The sequence below is a fragment of the Ceratotherium simum genome, chromosome 37, assembly GCF_057802395.1.
Source record: "Ceratotherium simum simum isolate JZ-2026a chromosome 37, ASM5780239v1, whole genome shotgun sequence".
In the NCBI taxonomy this organism is placed as follows: Eukaryota; Metazoa; Chordata; class Mammalia; order Perissodactyla; family Rhinocerotidae; genus Ceratotherium; species Ceratotherium simum.
The window spans coordinates 5,491,987-5,511,636 of record NC_141936.1 but is presented as its reverse complement, the minus strand read 5'-3'; the positions used below and the strand labels follow the sequence as shown (position 1 = coordinate 5,511,636).

At 49.1% G+C, this 19,650-nt stretch overlaps 1 protein-coding gene across 1 annotated transcript; it reads left to right on the top strand.

Moving 5' to 3' along the window:
• Positions 1-2,004: 2,004 nt before the first annotated feature.
• On the top strand, positions 2,005-14,316 carry ACKR3 (atypical chemokine receptor 3). The gene is made up of 2 exons (XM_004427715.3): positions 2,005-2,080; positions 12,453-14,316. Exon 2 carries the CDS (start codon positions 12,479-12,481, stop codon positions 13,565-13,567), a length of 1,089 nt encoding a protein of 362 aa, XP_004427772.1. The 5' UTR covers positions 2,005-2,080; positions 12,453-12,478; the 3' UTR covers positions 13,568-14,316.
• Positions 14,317-19,650: the final 5,334 nt, after the last annotated feature.

Here is a 19,650-nt window from a genome sequence, read left to right as displayed (position 1 = left end):
CGCCACCCCCGCGCCCCGGCCCCTGGGTGCGCGGCTCCTGCGCCCGCCGCGCGGCTGCTGCGGTGCCTGCCCAGCCCGGGGAGGGGGCGGGGGCGGCACAGCGTCTGCACCGAAGTGGGTTCTTTTTTTTACAACTACTTTGCGTTTTCCTTCCGCCACTTTAGCAACTGCATCCTGTCGCAGGTCTCTCGTCAGTGCGTGGTTTCGTTTAAAGAGAGCACGCTTAACTCAGAGCGGAGTCAAACCCAGCCTGTTTCACTCTTGCACCCAAACCTGCCCAAGGAGGAAAGCGTTCTCGAAAGAGCAGATTGTCAAGTTCATAGAAATAGAAAGTCAAGCCTGTGTGTCAGTGTCACAGAGACCTCTGCCCGGCGGGCCGGCAGGGACATTTCGAGCAGGCTCAGGCACAGGGTCACCCACAAGAAGCAAACAGGACCGAAAAAGCTGTGAAAGGGTATTCTTACAGCCTCCCCTAAACCCTGGGTGTGTGCGGACGGAGCTGTCTGCAGTTTTCCTTTACAGCAGCGTTTACTCTGGGAGCTTGGAGTTGGAGCTTCGGGTGCCCAGCAGACACGACGAATCGTGCCAGTTTTAAGGACAGCGACTGGGTGCTGCAGGGACAGGGTGGGCAAGGCTGACCACAGCCAGTGGGCTCCTGTGGGCACCCTCCCTCCGCGCCCCGCCCCGAGCCTCGGGGGAGCAGGTGTGCTCCTCGCTCCCATTTGGGAGTGGTTTCCACGGTGCTCTGTGAAGCTTTTAACTAAACAAAATATTTCTTTTGTTAAGGGCTTTCTCCACACCGGGGCCTGCTAGCCACCCTCGGGAGAGTTTGACCTCCCAATCCTTCAGACTCGGCATTTGGCAGTCTGCTGTTATTTTTAGTAGAAGTATAAAAAGAATCTCAACAAGTTTTAGCTCGGGAGAAAGTGGGTTATGCGGGTGTCTTCACACGTGACCTCAGCTGCCCTCGCGGAACCCCAGAGAAACAGAAAACAAAACAAAAGCCAAAACCCGGCACTTTACTCTGGGGAAAAGCTCATAAGCATGGTTTAAAAGTAAAGTTTAGGCCGTAGCTTTATGGCTGATTTTTCTGAATAGGGCGTTAGAGGTGACTATCATATGGAACACATTTTTAGGTTGAGTTCTCCCGTGAACAGAACTCTCCGCTTCTAGATGAGAATGGAGATTTCAATAATAATAATTAAAAAGTGTTTGCTAAACTCACCTCAGAAAAAGATATCAAAAGACATTTATTATACCGCTAATGTATGCCTGGTGCTGGGTAGGCACTTCAGAACACCATTTTGATTAGATTTTCAAGGACCTTTACAAATAAAAGTATTCAAATAAAATTGATTAGAATCCATTATAAAGGCTCTTACCCCCACTTTTGGGGTGTATAATAATATGGTACCGATTAATTGCTCCCACCAAAACTGTTATTTCTGTGTTGGAGGAATTAACAAAGAAAACCCAGGCTTAATAAATACCTAGGCTTAATAAATCAACACCGAAGTTCAGAAGTTCAGAGCAATTTGTCTTGGGAACAAAGTCTTCCCTAGAGCTAAGAGGCATTCAAAGGAACTCTTGGTGTTAATGGAATTATTAAAGATATACCTGAGACCAGATAAATATTTGATGATTTTGCAAAGCACTAGGGTTTCTTGGCAGTTTTTCTTCTGCTGACACATTTTTCCCCATGGGGTCTCGACTTGGTGGCTTCATTTAGACATTGCAGATGAAGGACGGCTGGGGTTTCCCAAGAGTGTGCTTGTGTGGGAGAGGTTTGCTGGAAATGACAGACCGGGGTTTACAAGAGGGGTGTGTGCGCAAGTGTGTGCAGCAGTTGTGCGTGCATTCATACATGTGTGTGTGCCCGTGTGATGCGAGGGGGGTGGTGCAGGGGAGGGAGGGAGGGAGATGCGGGTTACAAAGCTGCCATCTAGAGGCGCCTTCCTGCAGTGTATATAATGCAGCTCTGCAGCCGGAGAGCTCACAGTTGCTCCAAACTGCTCAGCCCTGAGGCAGCGAGTGCACGAGCCAGGAAGCTAGCGAGCCGAAGCCGGAGCCCAGCCGAGAGGTAAGGAAACTGTGCTCTGTCAGCAGCTCTGCTTAGAAAGGAGGGGAGGATGGAGGGCAGGTTTTCTGCTCTTAAACTGAGTGATCCTTTTCAGAAGACTTCTTTTTAATCTCTGTGATGGGTGCTGGAGAGTCTGCTTTCTCAAAGCACAGGCTGCATGCTGCATGGCTGCATTGCAGAGTGGGTCTGCTAACTTGGGGGCTTCACCTCTCCCTGCAGGAAGCAAAGCGTGGTTTTCTTAAGTCCCTTGTGGAGGGGACTCTCCGAGTGTACAATATTTGTTGGATTTAGGAATCTGGTGTTTATTTGCTGCTATGGGTATTTAAGCTTGAGTAAGCAGAGAACTTGCAAGAATGCAGACTGTCCATTCTGCTTGTTCAGCGTTGGCATAGGGAGCAGCTTGGCACCACTGCTTACCTGCCTCACTTCTGGTATATCAGTTGGCAAATAGAAAGAATTGGCAGTAAATTTGTATTTCCAGAAAGATGGACACTTTATTAAGAGGCATCCTTAAGTGAAGCAGAAAACTGTGCTAAGACTCTTTGTGGATCCAGAATGTATTTGAATCCAGTCCTTCAGGGGATTGCCAGATCCTGCAAGTCCGGAAGCTATAAGGATGAATGTTAAATGCAGCTCAGTCTTCTTGTCTCTTGATTGCATCCTTGATAATCTAATTTGAATATTTATTGTTCTCTCAGAAGGTGGTAAGTCCAGCTTCAACTGGGACAAAAACGGCACGCACAAGTCTAGGATTTTGTAATTTAAATATGCTCTTCAGGTAAAACATGGGTTTTGTTCAATTTTGTTAGCATGCATAAAGATTCAAGGGGTGGCAGAGAGTGAGAACTTTGGAGTGAGGTCCGGGACGGGTGGTTAGCCAAGACTTGTAACTTCCAGAGAGAATGAGAAGTTGTAAAAGTCAGACTGGCTGTCTCCCTTTTTCTTTCTCTCTTTCGTTCTCTATGTCTGTCTGTCTTTTTTTCTTTCTCTCAATTCATTTGCTCACAACAGGATAATTATGTTTTTCAGAAGGGGGAGAGGGCCCCCTGAAATGGTTTATAGCTCTTTGAGGGTATTCGGTACACTGACATTCTCTGAAACTTCAGTCTGCAAAGCCTCAATGTGGTAACTTTTTCTTTTCTTTTAAACGCAGATGCTGCTTTTGTGTCCCTTTATTTATTCCGGGAAAATGCAGAGATCAAATAGGCTTGACTAGAAAAGAGAGTGGAGGCTGCTGGTGTCTGTGCTCAACTGTCTATAGATTTTAAATGGATAAACTGCTCGCCCCTCTCTCATCAGAACACGAGCTTCCCCAGATGCAGAGCCTTTCTCTAGAGCCAAGTTGCACAGGGGAGCTCCAGCTTGGAAACAATTTGCTCCTTTTTCCCCAGTCTCTGCCATAAACACTTGACTGTGCACACAACTAACTGCTAAGCTTGAGGTACAAGCTGCAGGAGATGGAGTGGGGGAGCTGCAGGGAGGGGGGTGGGAAAGCAAAAGAAATTGAGAAATGCCTGTGTTTTGCTGGCCATCTGATGTTTTAAAGGGGCGTGCATTGCAATCATACTTTTAAAAAAGTTCCAGAAAGGATAGCCAAGGCAACATGCCTGTGCTTAACTGAGTCAGGACTTTGGAGGTGAGTTGATCCCATATTAACAGCAAGTCCTGAGAGAATTGAGTAAGTATTATGGTTTCTAATCAGGCCCAGAGCAGACAAAGTATAGGCTTTCGGGATGGAAAAAAACCCCAACAAAAAAACCTACTTAATCGGGAACAGTGGCTTTTTGTGCGATCATACTAGGCAGAGAGGCTCCTGTTTTCGAGGAGACAGGAGAAAAGTTAGTTGAAGTTACTCAACCTGAGACTGAAGACAGTCACTCTATAAACCCTAGGAGTAATGGAGGAGAAGAAAAAGATCTTGAAGATTTCAGGAGTTGAGATTTCTCTCAGTGGTTTTGCAGAACATGAATGGAATTTGGGGCTGGAAATTATTTGCTCTTTTAAACCAGACAACCAAGAAACTTGGTTTTACTCTTAGGAACAAAATTAGTACTTGAATGCCTTCTAATCGAATTGCATGCGTGTGGGGACAATTTAGAAAGAAACCAAAGGCTGTGTCATGTCAAGTGTTTTAAAAGTCCAGAAAATTATGGCTCTGGGACACATTTTCTGTTAAAGTAAAACACAAAACAAAAAAAAAAGGGAAGAAAAGGGTGCATTCTCGGATTTTCAATATTTGATGGTTTTCTGCAGAGAATATCAGATGCTTTTGTTATGTAAGAACCTACTAATTTAGAATGGGGAAAAAACCCATTATTGCCTCGTTTTAAAGTGATGAGGGAATTGCATATTTTATAGTGAAAATTTTGCGGAGCCACATGTAGCTTTGGAAGCTGGCCCCGTGTTTTCTTCCAAGTGCTCAAAGGGTAGAGGGGCTCACACTATCTCAGGTGGCCTTGAACTGCTGCTGGCTAAGGGACAGATAAAGGAGCAATGGGCAGCATGGGGACTGTGCACACTGAGGGCTCCGTCAGCTAGATAGCCAGCATCCTCAAATTTTCCTGTTGTAGCAGATACTTTTGTGGGGATCTTGCCTGAATTTTATTAGAAGAGTCTAAGATTGAGAGCGTTCTCCTGGGAGTCCCGTTGTGTCTAGCTGAGAGCCGACAGTGAGTGGCTCTCCTATCCTGGCTGACCTCCCACTCCCTGGTCCTGTTCCTAAGCTGGGTGGGAGCCAGGGCTCTGGTTACACCCGGCCAGCCTTTGTGACGTAGGAGTCTCTGGATCTGCCCTTCTGGGTCCAGCATTGCTTCCCTGTCGGCCAGCTGAGCACAATACACCAGGTCGGGTTTCTGGATGTGGGTTCATTTTCTCCCCAAATGCTTAAAGTGGATGAGGATGCTCCATGGGTTAACGGCAAGTGTGTTTGAGGACCCCAGGAATAGGTGGCCTATATCTGAATCAGGGTATGGAGTTTTCTTTCTCTCTCTCTGTATTATTTCTTGAGTTCTCAAATGGTTCAGAGCAGTTCCTTGTGTAAAATAAGATCATTCAGGGTTGCTACTGAATGTGCCGTCAAGGCAGCATTGTTCTCTGTTTGCTTGACTCTGGGGGACAGATCGCTTCCCACTCTACTGTCAGCCCTCGCAGATGGCCACAGGGACCCGGCCTGGGCTGAAGCTGTCCTGCACTTCCCCATTGATTTCATGCAGGATTGGTGAAAAAAACAAAAACAAAAACCCAAAACAAAAAACAAACAAATAAAAACCAAGCCCCAGTGATGTGCAATTGCCTAATGATTCTTTAGAGGTCGTGTGGATTCTTTTATCTAAATTGCGTGCCAGCGGGGTAGAGGAGTGGGACTTTCACAAGGAGACCAGAGCATGATTCCCCCTAAATAAAGTCTCTGGAAAAGCTGGGAGAGCAGAGAGAACTGTTAGTAGCCGCAAACCCGGGATTAGCCGGTCTCTTCACCTGTCCTGGCCTCAGTTTCCAGGTTGCGCAGCAGTGGGAGGGGCTGAACAAGGTGGTCTTGTCTGGGGACAATCCTGAATTGCTCTGTGGAATTCTATCCTGGAGGACACAGGTCCTAGTTGCAGAAAACCAATAAGGAAGGTCCCCTGTCAGGGCCGGCCTGGTGGCGTAGTGGTTAAGTTCCAGCACTCGGCTTCGGAGGAGGCCCCTGGGTTCGTGGGTTCGGATCCCAGACGTGTATCTACACACCACTCAGGAAGCTGTGCTGTGGCAGGTGTCCCACATACCCAAAATAGAGGAAGATGGGCACAGATGTTAGCTCAGGGCTAATCTTCCTCATCAAAAAAAATGGTGCTCTGTAAGAAGAGGTCCTGAAGAGCCCAGAGGGCCCCTCAGTGACCGAGCTGATGCCTGGGGCCCCAGCCTGGCCCGCCTTATCTTATCTGCACTGCTGGAGGCCGAGAGCGCCTTCCTTACTCGCCTTCCTCACTCGTGATGGCCTCTGGCCTGCTGTGCACCTTGCAACCACTGTAAGCCTTCTATGTGGTTTGTGTCACCTCCGCCCTCAAAAGACTTTTCTGCACAAAGCCACTCCCTTGCTCAAGACCTGCGTGGCTCCTGCAAGGCCAGGCCCAGCCTGACTCCCCGCTGCCCCCATCTTTAGGGCCCGGCTCTCTTGCAGCCAGGTTTTCTTTGAGGGGACTTGGCCTCAGCCAGGTTCGACAAATCCAGCCTCTCCATGGCATGTCACTGATCACTTCCTTCCCATCCCCTTTCTCCTCAAAGGCCCCGTAAGCCACTTGAGTGGAAATCTCTCACCGGCCTACTCAGAGGGCAGCGTCCACCACCCGCCTCCTGCCTTCCTGACCTTCGCGGTCAGTTGTCGAGTTCTTGGGGGCAGGGCATGACGATTCTGGTCTGTTAGGCCCCAGAGCAGCGCCCCTCACAGAAGAAGCTCCACAAACACTTGGGGGCATGAAAAGGGGTGATGTTTATCTCAGCTCAGTGAGGACTTCAGAAAAGTCTCTTCTGGACTCCCATTCTAGCAATGGCCTCGGATCACTGATCTCAGTGGAGCTTGACTAACTATTGATTCATTGACTATTAATTCATTGAATACCTGCTTTGTGCCAGGTAACTTTGCTGGCTGTGGCATACAAAGATGAATAGGACATGGTGGGATGTGGGGCTTGAGGAAGAAGGAGAAACGTAAACAATGCAATGACACAGAATGGAGGTGTGTGGCTGGGGTTGGGGGAGAAGGCAAGAGAAGCAGAGGGGATGAGTTATTTGGGACGGGAGCGGCTAAGGGATTAATTGGGAAGGGTCTTCCTGGTCTGCGCTCAGAAATGGCAAACATATTGAAGGCAAACATACTGGGTGAACACTGGCCAGATACCTGAGCACTTGGCAGTCTCTGTCATGGAGGAAGTGACTTTTGACCAGTGAAAGGACATGTTTATTGCAGGCCAAACCGCCACCCCACGGAGACTCTAAACTTGGAGACTTCTAATTCTGGCTCTACCCCCGGCTCACTGGGTAAGCTCAGGGGAAACTATTTGGAGGCAGCTAAATACCTCAGGCCGCGTGCTGCAGCTCAATCGTTGTCAAGGATACTTGGTTGATGAATAATAAGCCTAAGAAGTGAGAGGCGCATCTCCCAGAAAAGTCCTCGAGTCGACAAAGAGGAGCCCTTCCACCACTAGGGAAGGGGAGTGGCAGATGTGTCCCTTTACAGACCCCGGGCCCATGGGGAGGGCTGGACAGACCCTGGGCCCTCCGCAGGCCGTTAGAACATTCACTTCCTGTCATGGGGGACGTATGATGCTCTCTGGGTGCAGGTGTCCAACAAGGAATCTGTAGAAAGTGATCCCTACAGAGAGGACCCAGTGAGATAAAACACAGCAAGTGTTGGGAAAAAGGGACTGAAAAGTGACGATTACTGCCTTTTGTCCTCACTTGGGTCTCTGTGGTCTAGAAATATGGACTGTGAACCTTTATTATTTTGTGGAACATTGCTCCTTCTATTAAAATTTACATAATTCTTGATCCCAAATGTCAAATAATACAGAAGTTTATAGAGTAAAAACTACAATTCCTCCTTTGTGCCCTCATCCCACCCTCCTGGCCCAAAGTTTTCTATTGATTACAGATCTTTTTCCATGCCTTTACGCACATATATTTACATATAGAAGAACACATAATTTTTGCTTTTTTTTAAACATAAATGAGATTATGCTGTGTGTGTGTGTGTGTGTGTGTGTGTGTATCTGCACATTGCCTTTCACTTATAGTATGTTATAGCTTTCCATGTTCATAAAAGTAAGTCCCCCTCTTTCATTTTACAGCTATATTATATTCCAGGCAATGGATCTGCTGTACTTTATTGAACTGTTTCTCTGTTAATGGGCATTTATGTTGTCTTTGATTTTTTGCCAGTATATAAATAGTGCTTCAATAAACATTCCTGTATTTACATTTGGGGACTAGTGAATCTTTCGAGAGGAGAAATGTGTGAACCCGTAAAATCATAGAAGTGGAAGAATCTTTTATTCTAAGCCCCGTTTTTTCTTTCCATCAGGAATATTTTATGCAGATGCCTTACAACATAAGTATCCAAATGGGTCTCTCATTCTTGTGCCTACCTGGTGTGGGCTCTGAGCCCACAGAGTGGCAGGCAAGGGGCAGGTTTGACTAATGTCCGGAAGTTTCTCCTAAGCTCTGGCCCCAAGCCAGCGGGAACGGAATTGCTGGTTCATTCCAGCAGAGGGTGACTGGTCTGAGCGGGACGAGGGAGTCTCCTCCAGGTCCTGGTGGTCATCAGCCTGCCAGCGTAAACAGACCAGCCACACCAGCTGAGCGGCATCACCACATATGCAGGAGCGGGCGGCTCCTTCCCGATTTGCACAGAATGCACTTGGCTCTCTGTGTGCTGGATCCGCTGCTTCTGCTGGAGGGGAGCTGAAATTCCGCAGCAGGGCACTCAGGGAGTTTAAGCGGCCCCGGGGAGTTCATTAGAAGCCTCCCTCACTCCCTCCACACTCAGATTTCGCTCAGAGCTTTGTGGCCAGGCCTTTGGAAACCAGGCGCCTGGGTAGACATTTCTTCATCTGCCTTTGTTCACATCAGGGGCTCTGAGAGTGTCACTTGTTAAAATCCAAGCAGGTGACTTAGGAAGATTCTTTTCTCCAGCAGTGGCCACGCACTCTGAGTGTAATGGCCTTAAATGGACCGACTCTGCCCACCCTGACCTCCTGGACAGACCCTTGGGTAGCTGGGCCTTCCTTACAGACCACACTTCACATAACATAGCAGACTGTCAAATAATATTCTCTTTTCTGGAAATAGCCCTTGTTTCTTTCCAAAGCCTAATGCGTGAAAAATACTGACATAACAAAAACTTAAGCTATTGTGTGCCTTTTTCTTCCCTCTTTAGTTCTCCATTTCAGTTTGCAGAGGATTTGATTACTGCCCTCTTGGTTTAATCTCCTTTCTCTGTGCTTGCCTTCCTTCTCTTGACCACTAGAGCCTTCTGCAATGGGAGGGGAGGGGCCACCGTGGTCCCCCAGAGGAAGGCGGTGGTCAAGGCGTGGGCCTCTGGCTTCGTCTGCTGGGCTGATTGGTGATCCATGATTGGTGATTCATGAACGATGAATGGCGGGGCCAGCTGACTTTCACGCTCCAGCAGGGAGCCTCCCAGCCTCTGCCCTCCCCTTCAGCTCCTGCTGGAAGATTCCCACTGTGCCGCTTGGGAGGGAGGGGAGGGGCAGCTGAAGGGGAGGTGTACCAGGCTCATAAATGATGTTTCTGGCTCAGAGGATCAGTGATCTCTAAATCAGGTTTTCATTGCCCAGATGGCAGAGGCAGAAACCAAAGGACTGGAGTGGGTCTCAGAGCCCTTTCCCCGCTCATCTCAGGCTCTGGGAATACCAAAGGCCCGCAGCCACCCCAGGGCTGTGAATGTGACAGTCTGTTGTGCAGGAGAGGTGAGGGGCCTAGAATGATACATTTGCCTGGTGATTTCGTAGAGGCCCGGGGCATGAAAGGCAGCGTCTTCTCATTGTATACCCTTGCCCCCTGCGTGGGCCAACTGTCCACACTGAACAGCGCCCCGCCACCCGTGCGCCGGAGAGCACAGAGGCCCAAGCAAGCGGATGTCTCCTTGGGGTGAAGAAAGTGGGGCGGGGCTTGGGATCCAAGTCAGGTCAATGAAGGCTGGAGGTTGTTCCTTCCTTTCTGGGGCCCCTGTGAATGGCCCAAACCCCAGGATTTATGGTCGTTTCTGCGGAGACCTTGAGGGCTGTGCCAGTGTGGGCAGAGGAAGAGCCTCAGCCAGGCGCCAGCCGAGCGGCTCTCTGGTCCCCAGCCCCAGCCCACCTCTGCCCAGCTGTGGGGCTGTGGCTTGTCCTCCGGCCGAGCTTCTCCACTCTGCAGGGACTCTGGGGTCAGATGAGGTCATGGGGTGAAAGCACTTTACGAACTAAGCCACACTGCGAATGTGTTTCATTTAATGGAAATGGGAAAAAAAGGGTCACCACATTAGAACTATGCAGGAGAGCAAAGCCAAATTCCTTGTTTTGCTCCCTTCTGGGATCAGGGATGCAGAGCGGAGGGTCAGCTCCAGGCTGGTTAGCAGCCTCGGGAGAGGTGGCGACAGTAGCTTCAAGGCCGGGTCTGGGGCTGGCTTCCTGCTCTGAGGCCAGTTCAGTGGGTCATAGGGCCCTGGCTCCTCAAAGGCGTCCTCTGTTGCCCAGTGTGCCCATGTCCTTTCGAGGTCCTTGAGCTGCATCTTAGGATAGGGCGTTCCAAAATCTCTTAATGTGGAGACTTTGTCTGTCCTAAACTTGATCTCGCTGAGTCTCCACTGGCGCCCTCCTGTGCTTGTGTGTTGGGTCTTGCAACAAGTCAGTGGTTGCAGGGCCCAAGGGTCCACCTGGTGGGGTGGCTCCGAGGACCACTAGGCTTCCTGGTTGTGAGGCCGATGACTTCCACCTCCTCATGGGAGGTCCAGCCCTCTCCATCAGCAGCAGGGGACATTGAGGCCCAGTTAGGTCACTGGGACGTGAACCAACAGCCACTTAGAGCCACAGAGAGCTGCCCAGAGGCCTGCAGGCGGCCTCCCTTAGCTGGGGTTCCGGAGTCGGTTGTCTGCTGTGAGTTTTGAGGCTAAGGGATGGTCCTGGGAGGCAGCAGAATGTCTCATTTCTCAGGGATTCTGTTCACTTATCCTGAAGCCACGGTGTCAAACTGCCCGACTTTGTGTTAGCGCCTGCATCTCCCTCCACGGCGGGGACATTGATTACTTTGTCAGTAAGAATCGGTTTCAAAGGTGGAGCAGAATTAAGCGAGGGTGTGCTTTTTGCTAAAGGAAGGGGAGGGCGGGATGGAGTTTATTGAGCATCTGCTTTGTGTGAGATTCTGTGTGAGGCTCTTTAATTCTTAGATCACTCTGTGAGACAGGTGCTGGTGTCCAGAGACGGCAGCCGGGGACGGGTTAACTAGTCTCAAGTCAAACGCTAGTGAGTGAGGAGTCAGGATTCCAACCCAGGAAGGTCTCATATCGGGATGGGTGTTTTCCCAGCCATGTCTATTCACACCATTAGCATAGCCACCTGGGCACTGACCCACCGGCCCCCGCCCTCCATCCTCCAGGGAGTTCTCATATGTGACCTGGAGTCCACTTTAAATGAGCTTGGCCATTAAGCTTGACTTGCAGTCAGTCATTACCTGTGATAGGTGAGACAGAAGAACAAACATCTTACTATATGAGATCACTCTCAGCTGGGCAGCCTTGGGCCCATTATTTTCATTTTCACCTCCCCCTTCCCATCGCCATGCTGCTGACCCAGGGCTGTGTCATGGAGGGATTTTAGGGCTCTCAAGTGGACAGGTCAACGGGAGAAGACAGCCCCTGGCAGCTCTTGCGGCTCGTGTATTTGTGGAGAAATCATTTCCAGGCACAGTGACACCTTGGGGTGTCTCTGTGACTCCTTGGGTGTTAAAATGGTGACAGTTCAGAGTGTTGGCCTCACATCAGGTCAGCAGGGAAGACAGTTGAGAAGATGTTCAGCCCCTCCAGAAATGCAGCAGGTGGTGATTTCATCTTTGGGTCTTGGCACAAGCTGCTCTTGAAGCGGTTGGACAAATAAAGGATGGAAAAGAGGCGATGGCCCAGAGCTTTAGACAGCTGGTGGCCGCCCTTAGTTGAAAATCACATGGCAAACACAGAGTTGGCGGGTTTGGGGTGCAGTCATGCTGCGGGGCGTTCCACACGCGGACCACATTCCCAGTGGTCTTCACGATTGCAAACCGGAGGCGGCCTAAGACCCAGGTTTACACACACATTTTGCAGAAAGATGAAAAGCACTGAGTCACATTTCTGATGCAAATTTGGAAGAGAATCTGAAACACTCTCATTAAGACACCAGAGCAGGACACTTGTAGTACAGCAGTGCCAGGAACAGAGCCACTCCGCATTCTTTGGGGACGTAGGTAAAATGGCTCCACTGTCCCCGCTGAGAACCAGCCGGCCATCCGTGTCGCCATGGCTGCGGCTCGGCTGCCTGACATTTCTCTGGCTCCCAAACACTGTTGATTTCACACCCTGGGCACCTCCAGGCTGGCGATGTCTTGAGAACACAGCCATCAAAGACGGAGAAGCAAACCCTGTTTCTCTCTTTGAACACCACATGGATTTGGATTCTGCGTATGTTTTACTTGGTTTTGCAGAGTTCTGTTATGGTTGTTTTCATTTCTCCTTTCTTTGCAAAGACACCACAAAGCTAAGGCAAAACAGCTGAGCATCTCGGGGTGCTGGAAAAGCACTTTGATGGAAACTCGAATGTTTTCTAATGAAGCCATTTTCTTCCTCCGTCATTTTTGTCTGCTTTTCCTGTAGGTCATTTGATCACTGCCCTCAGCACCATGGATTTGCATCTCTTTGACTACTCAGAACCAGCGAACTTCTCTGACATCAGCTGGCCATGCAACAGCAGCGACTGCATCGGCGTCGACATGGTGCTGTGTCCCAACATGCCCCACAAGAGCATTCTGCTGTACACGCTCTCCTTTATTTACATTTTCATCTTCGTGATCGGCATGATCGCCAACTCCGTGGTGGTCTGGGTGAACATCCAGGCCAAGACCACAGGCTACGACACGCACTGCTACATTTTAAACCTGGCCATTGCTGACCTGTGGGTGGTGGTCACCATCCCAGTCTGGGTGGTCAGCCTCGTGCAGCATAACCAGTGGCCCATGGGAGAGCTCACGTGCAAGATCACTCACCTCATCTTCTCAATCAACCTCTTCGGCAGCATCTTCTTCCTCACGTGCATGAGTGTGGACCGCTACCTCTCCATCACCTACTTCACCAACACCTCGAGCCGCAGGAAGAAGATGGCTCGCCGTGTGGTCTGTGTGCTGGTGTGGCTGCTGGCCTTCTGCGTGTCCCTGCCTGACACCTACTACCTGAAGACCGTCACGTCGGCTTCCAACAATGAGACCTACTGCCGGTCCGTCTACCCCGAGCACAGCGTCAAGGAGTGGCTGATCAGCATGGAGCTGGTCTCTGTCATCTTGGGCTTCGCCATTCCTTTCTCCATCATTGCCGTCTTCTACTTCCTGCTTGCCCGAGCCATCTCCGCATCCAACGACCAAGAGAAGCACAGCAGCCGCAAAATCATCTTCTCCTACGTGGTGGTCTTCCTGGTTTGCTGGCTCCCTTACCATGTCGTGGTGCTCCTGGACATCTTCTCCATCCTCCACTACATCCCCTTCACCTGTCAGCTGGAGAACTTCCTCTTCACGGCCCTGCACGTCACCCAGTGCCTGTCTCTCGTGCACTGCTGTGTCAACCCCGTGCTTTATAGCTTCATCAACCGCAACTACAGATACGAGCTGATGAAGGCCTTCATTTTTAAGTACTCGGCCAAAACAGGGCTCACCAAGCTCATCGATGCCTCCAGAGTGTCGGAAACAGAGTACTCCGCTCTGGAGCAGAACACCAAATGATGCGCTCTGCAGGGTCTCCGGACATGTGACCAGGGCACTGGGCTACATTGTTTTCAACAGTACAGCAAGGTGGTTTCGGGGCTTGATGCCTGAGTAGCGTGAAGAAGGGAACGGGCATCACTGTGCATCTGTTCTCCCTTTCTCATGCCAATGTGGCTGTCGCGTGGCTTGGCGTTCTGATGGTTTTGCATCACCACCAGGATTACCTGTCAAAGCCAGCCTCGGGACAGGCTAGCCTGCACTTCTGTAAAATAGGACTTTCTGTGTTCCCTGAAGGTTTTATATGGTGATTTGTATTTAAATTTTAAGACTTTATTTTCTCACTCTTGGTGTACCTTATAAATGTATTTGAAAGTTTAAATATATTTTAAATATCTTATGGGAGGTATAATGCTGACATATATTCAGAGTGTTGTAGTTTTAAGATTAGGTGGACTTTGGTGTTGACTAAGGATGACATTAATTGTTAGCTGTTCTGAAATTATATATATATATATATAAATATATAAATATATAAATATATGCCAGTTTTGGCCAAATGTTTTATTTACGATAGTTTTATATCTGTGTGGTGCTCTGTGCCAGCCTGGGAAGTGGACCGAAACTGCTGTGTAATGCAGTTGGTGACAGGAATAGTGTTGTAAAGTTACATTTAAAAAACGAAACGAGGCAAAGCTGTTCCAGGCTGTGACACCGTGCAGCACGAACAGTCGTATTTGTAAGTTATTTTTTTTAATAAAGATCTTTTTTTTTCCCCCTAAAAAAAGCATGTGAGTCTCAGTTTTAATTGCATGTTTGGCATTTAGGTGGCATGGATGATAATAGTGTACAAATATATACAGGTCAACCTAATAAATATGTTTAAAGAGAGAGAGTATGACCATCAACCCCAAACCCAATGGGTTAACCAGGATGCAATGATATAAAAGGAAACACATTTGAGTGCATTGAGTGTTTTGGGGTTTTAAAAAAATTTTCACAACGATGTTTTTGAGGGAAAGGGAATGGTTGATATGCAGCTTCGAAGACAAAGTTGGTGCAGGAAGTTCCTGCCTGCTGTTGGCCTGGAGGGTTCAGAGCCCGGGACTCATGTCCTCATATGTGCCCCCACTATGTGCCACGTATCATAGCCCCTTGAACCTTCTCTGCTAATGTTCTGTGGTTTAAGTCCTGCTTTCCCTGTCTCTGTACATGGCAAACTCTTCATTTAAGAGAGAACCCGTCAATCACCCTCTTCCTGAGGCCCTGCAATGAGTGAATTCCTGACTTGTGCATTGCCAAATAAACCTGCTTTACAGGCAGTTTGATAGAGCACTCTCAGAACGGCTGAGGCCGCCATGCACTCACCAACTCTAGGTGGGGCCACAAGAATGGCGGGGACGTCAGCAGGCAGGTCCGTCTGGGCAGGAGCTCAGAGGAGGGCCTGGCTGTCCTCACCCCCTCTACCTCTGATGGGACCGATTTGCACAGAGAGCTATTTGCCAACGCAAAGGTGGGCCCAGACCAGGAGCTCCGGTCTCACCTGCGAGTTTGGGGGCTGCTACCGTATAGGAAAGCATCCCATACATGTCACCTCACCCATAGATTCGTAGAGAACGGCCCCCAGCAGCCCCTGGGGCCATGAACCGAGCCTGCTACAGGAGGGCTCCTACTTCCTGCGAAGGACTTGATGGCTGAGAGTTTTGAAACCAGGGTTATAAGTTACCCTAAATATCTACTTGATACACATATATGTTCTCAGGTGCGCAGGTAACTTGCTTTGTTCCAGATAGGACTCAGGTTGGATAACAGTAATGCAGATAGTAGGATAATAGCCTAACCATAATCGAAGATGCCCAGGTCAAGGACAAGAAGGGTAGAATGGCAAAGTGAAGTCAGGAAATTATGACCCAAATACGTGTTCCTGACAAGCTTACTCTGAGCTTTCCAGCGGTTTAAATTCAGACAAGTGTGCTCACCAAGTAGTAAATTCAAGGTGGGGGCTTACGTTGCATCCACAAGCTCAGCTGTGCAATAGGTGTAGCATAAAAAATAATTTAATTTACTTTCTATTTTGAGGCCCCATCTCAGTCAATTCAAAGATGCCCCTCCACCCCCACCCCTGCCGGCCTCTGCTGAGATGTCCACTGTCTGTCCTGGTCCTCGTGCAGGTCTTCTTCTGTCACCCCTATTCCAGGGTCTCTTTCTGTTGTTCCATACCATGCTGGACCACGGGGTACTCGGGTACCCAGTGACTGCTCTGGTCCTTTTCTGCCTTCCTCCTCCTCTGTCGCCCATGAGAATCACCCAGCTGCTTCCTCCTGCACTGATGCAGAGACAGGGAGGGTAGACGCTGAACTGGATCTAGATGCACCATGCGGATTTCCCACCTCCCCGCAGGGCCCAGGTCCTGGTGCCCTCAGACCTCTGCGGGGTGGCCGGGGTGCAGGCTCCATCTTGGGGGTGCTCCAGTGACTAAGCTCTCTCTGCCCCTTCTAGAAAACCCCTTCTTTGCCCTGTCTGGGGCTGGAAGACTTGTTTTGATTAATCCCCAGTTATCCAGATTCAAAAGCCTTTCCTTTGCTCTCTGGCTGTAACATCCTTCCTGGGAGCAATGGTGCTGGACCGTGGAGCTGCAGGTGGGATGACAGAGGCACAGCTCAAGGGTACAGAACCTCCAAGAGGGGATCATCAGTTAATACTAAAGAAAATTCTATCTCACCCTTGCGGATGTGGACATGGAGTGGGCAGAAGGAGCTGGGTTTGGCATATGAGATGGGTGTTGGGAGGATGAAGGGCCAGGCAGAAACCCCCGGCCCTCCTCCAAGGCAGAGGCAAGAGAGCCTGAAGTTCTGCCATTTGAGGCTCATTCTTTTGGCATCCTTTTTGGTGGAAAGATCTTTGGAAATGCCGGCCTTGTGAGATAGTAATAAAGCTGTTAGTGATTTAGCAAACTATGGCATTCGGACCCCAGAAAGGATGTGTGGAACTCCGGCATAGGAGGGGACCTAGAATGGGGAGAAAAGCAGCCATCGCTTCCATGATGGCCCTGCCTGGAGCCCCCACTCCACCCCGGAGAGAGGGGAGAGCTTTCTGCTCCACTCCTCCCATCTGACCCCGCTCCAAGGGTGCGGTGGGCCACCGCAGACCACCACCAGAGGTCCCGATGGCAGCCTGTTGTCAGTGAGTCTGTAGGAAATGCTTTCCATTCGTTCAACATGTAAACAACCTACTTTATTTATATTCTGGGCTCCCCACAAGTGAAGAAGAAAAGTAATGCCACTGAAAATGCCAGATGTGAAATCCTTGGGCATATGTAAAAGAATAATCTAGCCTCCGGGTAATGGACATTTGTGTTCAGATCTCTGACCGAGCAGCAGGAAATTTTAAATCACCTGCAGCTGACTGTTTCTCGTGGTCTCCCCAGGAGGCTGCTGCCCGGAGGGGATATGGCCCATTTTATTGGGAATGTGGAAATTCTGCCTTTGCTGGGCTTCTCCTCCAAGGACACTGGCTATGAATCATGGGTCCAGGAGACTTCCCATCTAAGCTGATCCTGGTATCTCAGAACTTGGGGACACATGGGGAGCTGTGAATATGCACCGAATCGGGAGAGTGGGATGACTGATGAACGTGGGAAAGTCCCCAAAGTTCCCTCCTGCAGGTACAGGCTTTGCTCCTAAACTTGAGGGATGTCTCTGCATGGAAACATGCTGCCGAGATATCAGTCCTTCCAGGGCAATGGTTTCAGTGAGCTAAATGCTTGAAAAGATCTCCCCAGTTTATAAAACACTTCGTCTCCCTTTCCCCCTAGTCCTGGACCTCCCAAGGAAAGCTCCTTTACATCCTTGACAGTGCACATACATGCAGCATCTGCCAGGATCCTAAAATCTTGATACCATGACATTTAATAGGGAACCATGATAGTTTGGGTAAGGTATGATAGGAAACTAAATTACTTATTATTGGAAATTTGTATTTGTAGTGATTTTTTTTTCCACTTTCTGGGCAGCTGATGGCCTCACTCTTCTGTAAAATTCTAGCAGAGTTCACTTACCCAGTGCCAGTTCTTCTGCACTCACACACATGTGCACAATGTGGATTCGTTACCGTCTGTGACAACTAACACGCGTGTCATGGACACGGTTTCCTCGGTCACATCTAGGATGGTTCTAGCCAGTGTCTGGGTCACAGTGTTGAGGTCCACTTTCTAGAATGCAGGGGCCTCTGCCAGAGGTGGGGGCAGCCCAGTGTGCGGCCCAAAGAGCTGTCACTATTAATGTCCTGGGGAAGCTTTACAAAACCTCAGTCTCCTCATTTATAAAGTCGGATGATAATAGTACCTGCTTCCCCGGGTTCCTGTGCTCATCCAATTCCACAGTCCCTACAAAGTGCTCGTCAGGGTGCCTGGGCACTCACAGTATGTGCTCAGGTATAGTGGTCGTCCAGTCTGCAGCCTTTGGGCTCAGTCTGCATTCTTCTTTGCAAGAAACAATGCATTCCAGAGAAATATGGCGAGAGAATATCTGTCCGTAGGCAGTGGCCAAAGAGAGAGGCACAGCTGCCTCAGACAATGGTTCTCAACTGAGGGGGCGATTTTGTCCCCCAGGGGACCTTTGGCATGTCTGGAGACATTTTTGTTGCCTCAAGTAGGGGTGGGGGTGCTACTAGCATCTAGCGGGTAGTGGCCAGGGATGCTGCTGAACATCCTGTAGTGTACAGGGTGGCCCCATGACAAAGAATCACTTGGCCCCCAATGTCAATAGAGCTGGGTCTGAGATAAGCCAACAAGAATTCTGGATGCTATTCATTGCCTTCCTATGCTCTGCCCTGAGCAGGGGTCTTCCACAATCCCAGGGCTGGAGTACATCGTAGGGGCTCCCTAGAGCTCTCAGCTTCCCCTTTCTTGCCCCTCAACTCTGCAGAAGGACTCAAGCTGATAGTCAAGGCGAGACATACCATCAGTGCTCGTGCAGGATCCACACCAGTGTTCTCATCGTGCCTGAATACATTTCAATTACATGAATTTGGTTTATTAATGGTTTCTATGAAAGATGTGCTCATGAAAAAGGTACACACAAATTAAACTTTAGTCAATATTTTAAGTGCACTTGAGAGGTTTTAACTTTCAACTTAATATTTACAGTATTTAGTTTAAAAGGGCCTGGAAAGAACATGATTAGTGGCCATGACTGCAGATCAGACCAGGGTGACAGATTCCATTCTGCTTCTCAATAGCTCGATGACGTTAGCAATATTTCTTCCTGAACCTCAGTATTCTCACCCTTCCAATTTCTTCTCTACCTCCACTGAAGGGTTATTGCAGAGGTCAAAGGAGCATGTGTGCCAATAAACACTGTTTAATGAATGGATAAAGGGATGAGTGAGCTTCAAAACCCGCGGAGGGCCACACAAATGTCCCTAAAAATTTCCCAAGCTTTTTGCATGATTCATTTCATGCTGCCCCAACGCTTAACTAATATGCTGTTTGGTAGGTCGTCAGTATCAAAATATATCACACGTCCAGTGCACCTTCATGCTTTTCAGCTTGTTTGAAGGTTACGAATGGGTTGATGTTCACCTGCACATTGCTGTAGGTCACCATGCTCATGACCTCTGTCTAGATTTCCCAGGGTTGAGATAAATGGCCAGGGGGAGGACTCTTAACGAAGGAGGGCATGGTTATCTGTATGGTATGTGAAGAGTGCTGGGTAATTTTGGTGTTTTTCTTATTTTCAAAAGCTTCATTTTGTTGGCTTTTCATATGCTTATGCACTCAGACCTTTCCATGTAGGATTCAGAACGGCTGCCAATCATGTCATTTCACCCGATGAGTTGGAGCGAAAAAAAAAAAAAAAGCAGTGGCTTCATCAGCCATTTGTCACAATATAATGTTCAGAAGCAACAGAATGGAAAAATCTGAATTCCCATAGTTATTTCCGGAACTAAACTGATTAAAATCATTTCCTAGGTAGGTCGGAATCTTCCCTTTCACAATATTTTAGAAGAAAAGGCAAAGAGAGAGTCATTGTGGGGATGGCATTAAATCTGCTTGGATGACTCAGAATGTATGTTGGCACGGCAACATGTCGTGGGGCGAGCGG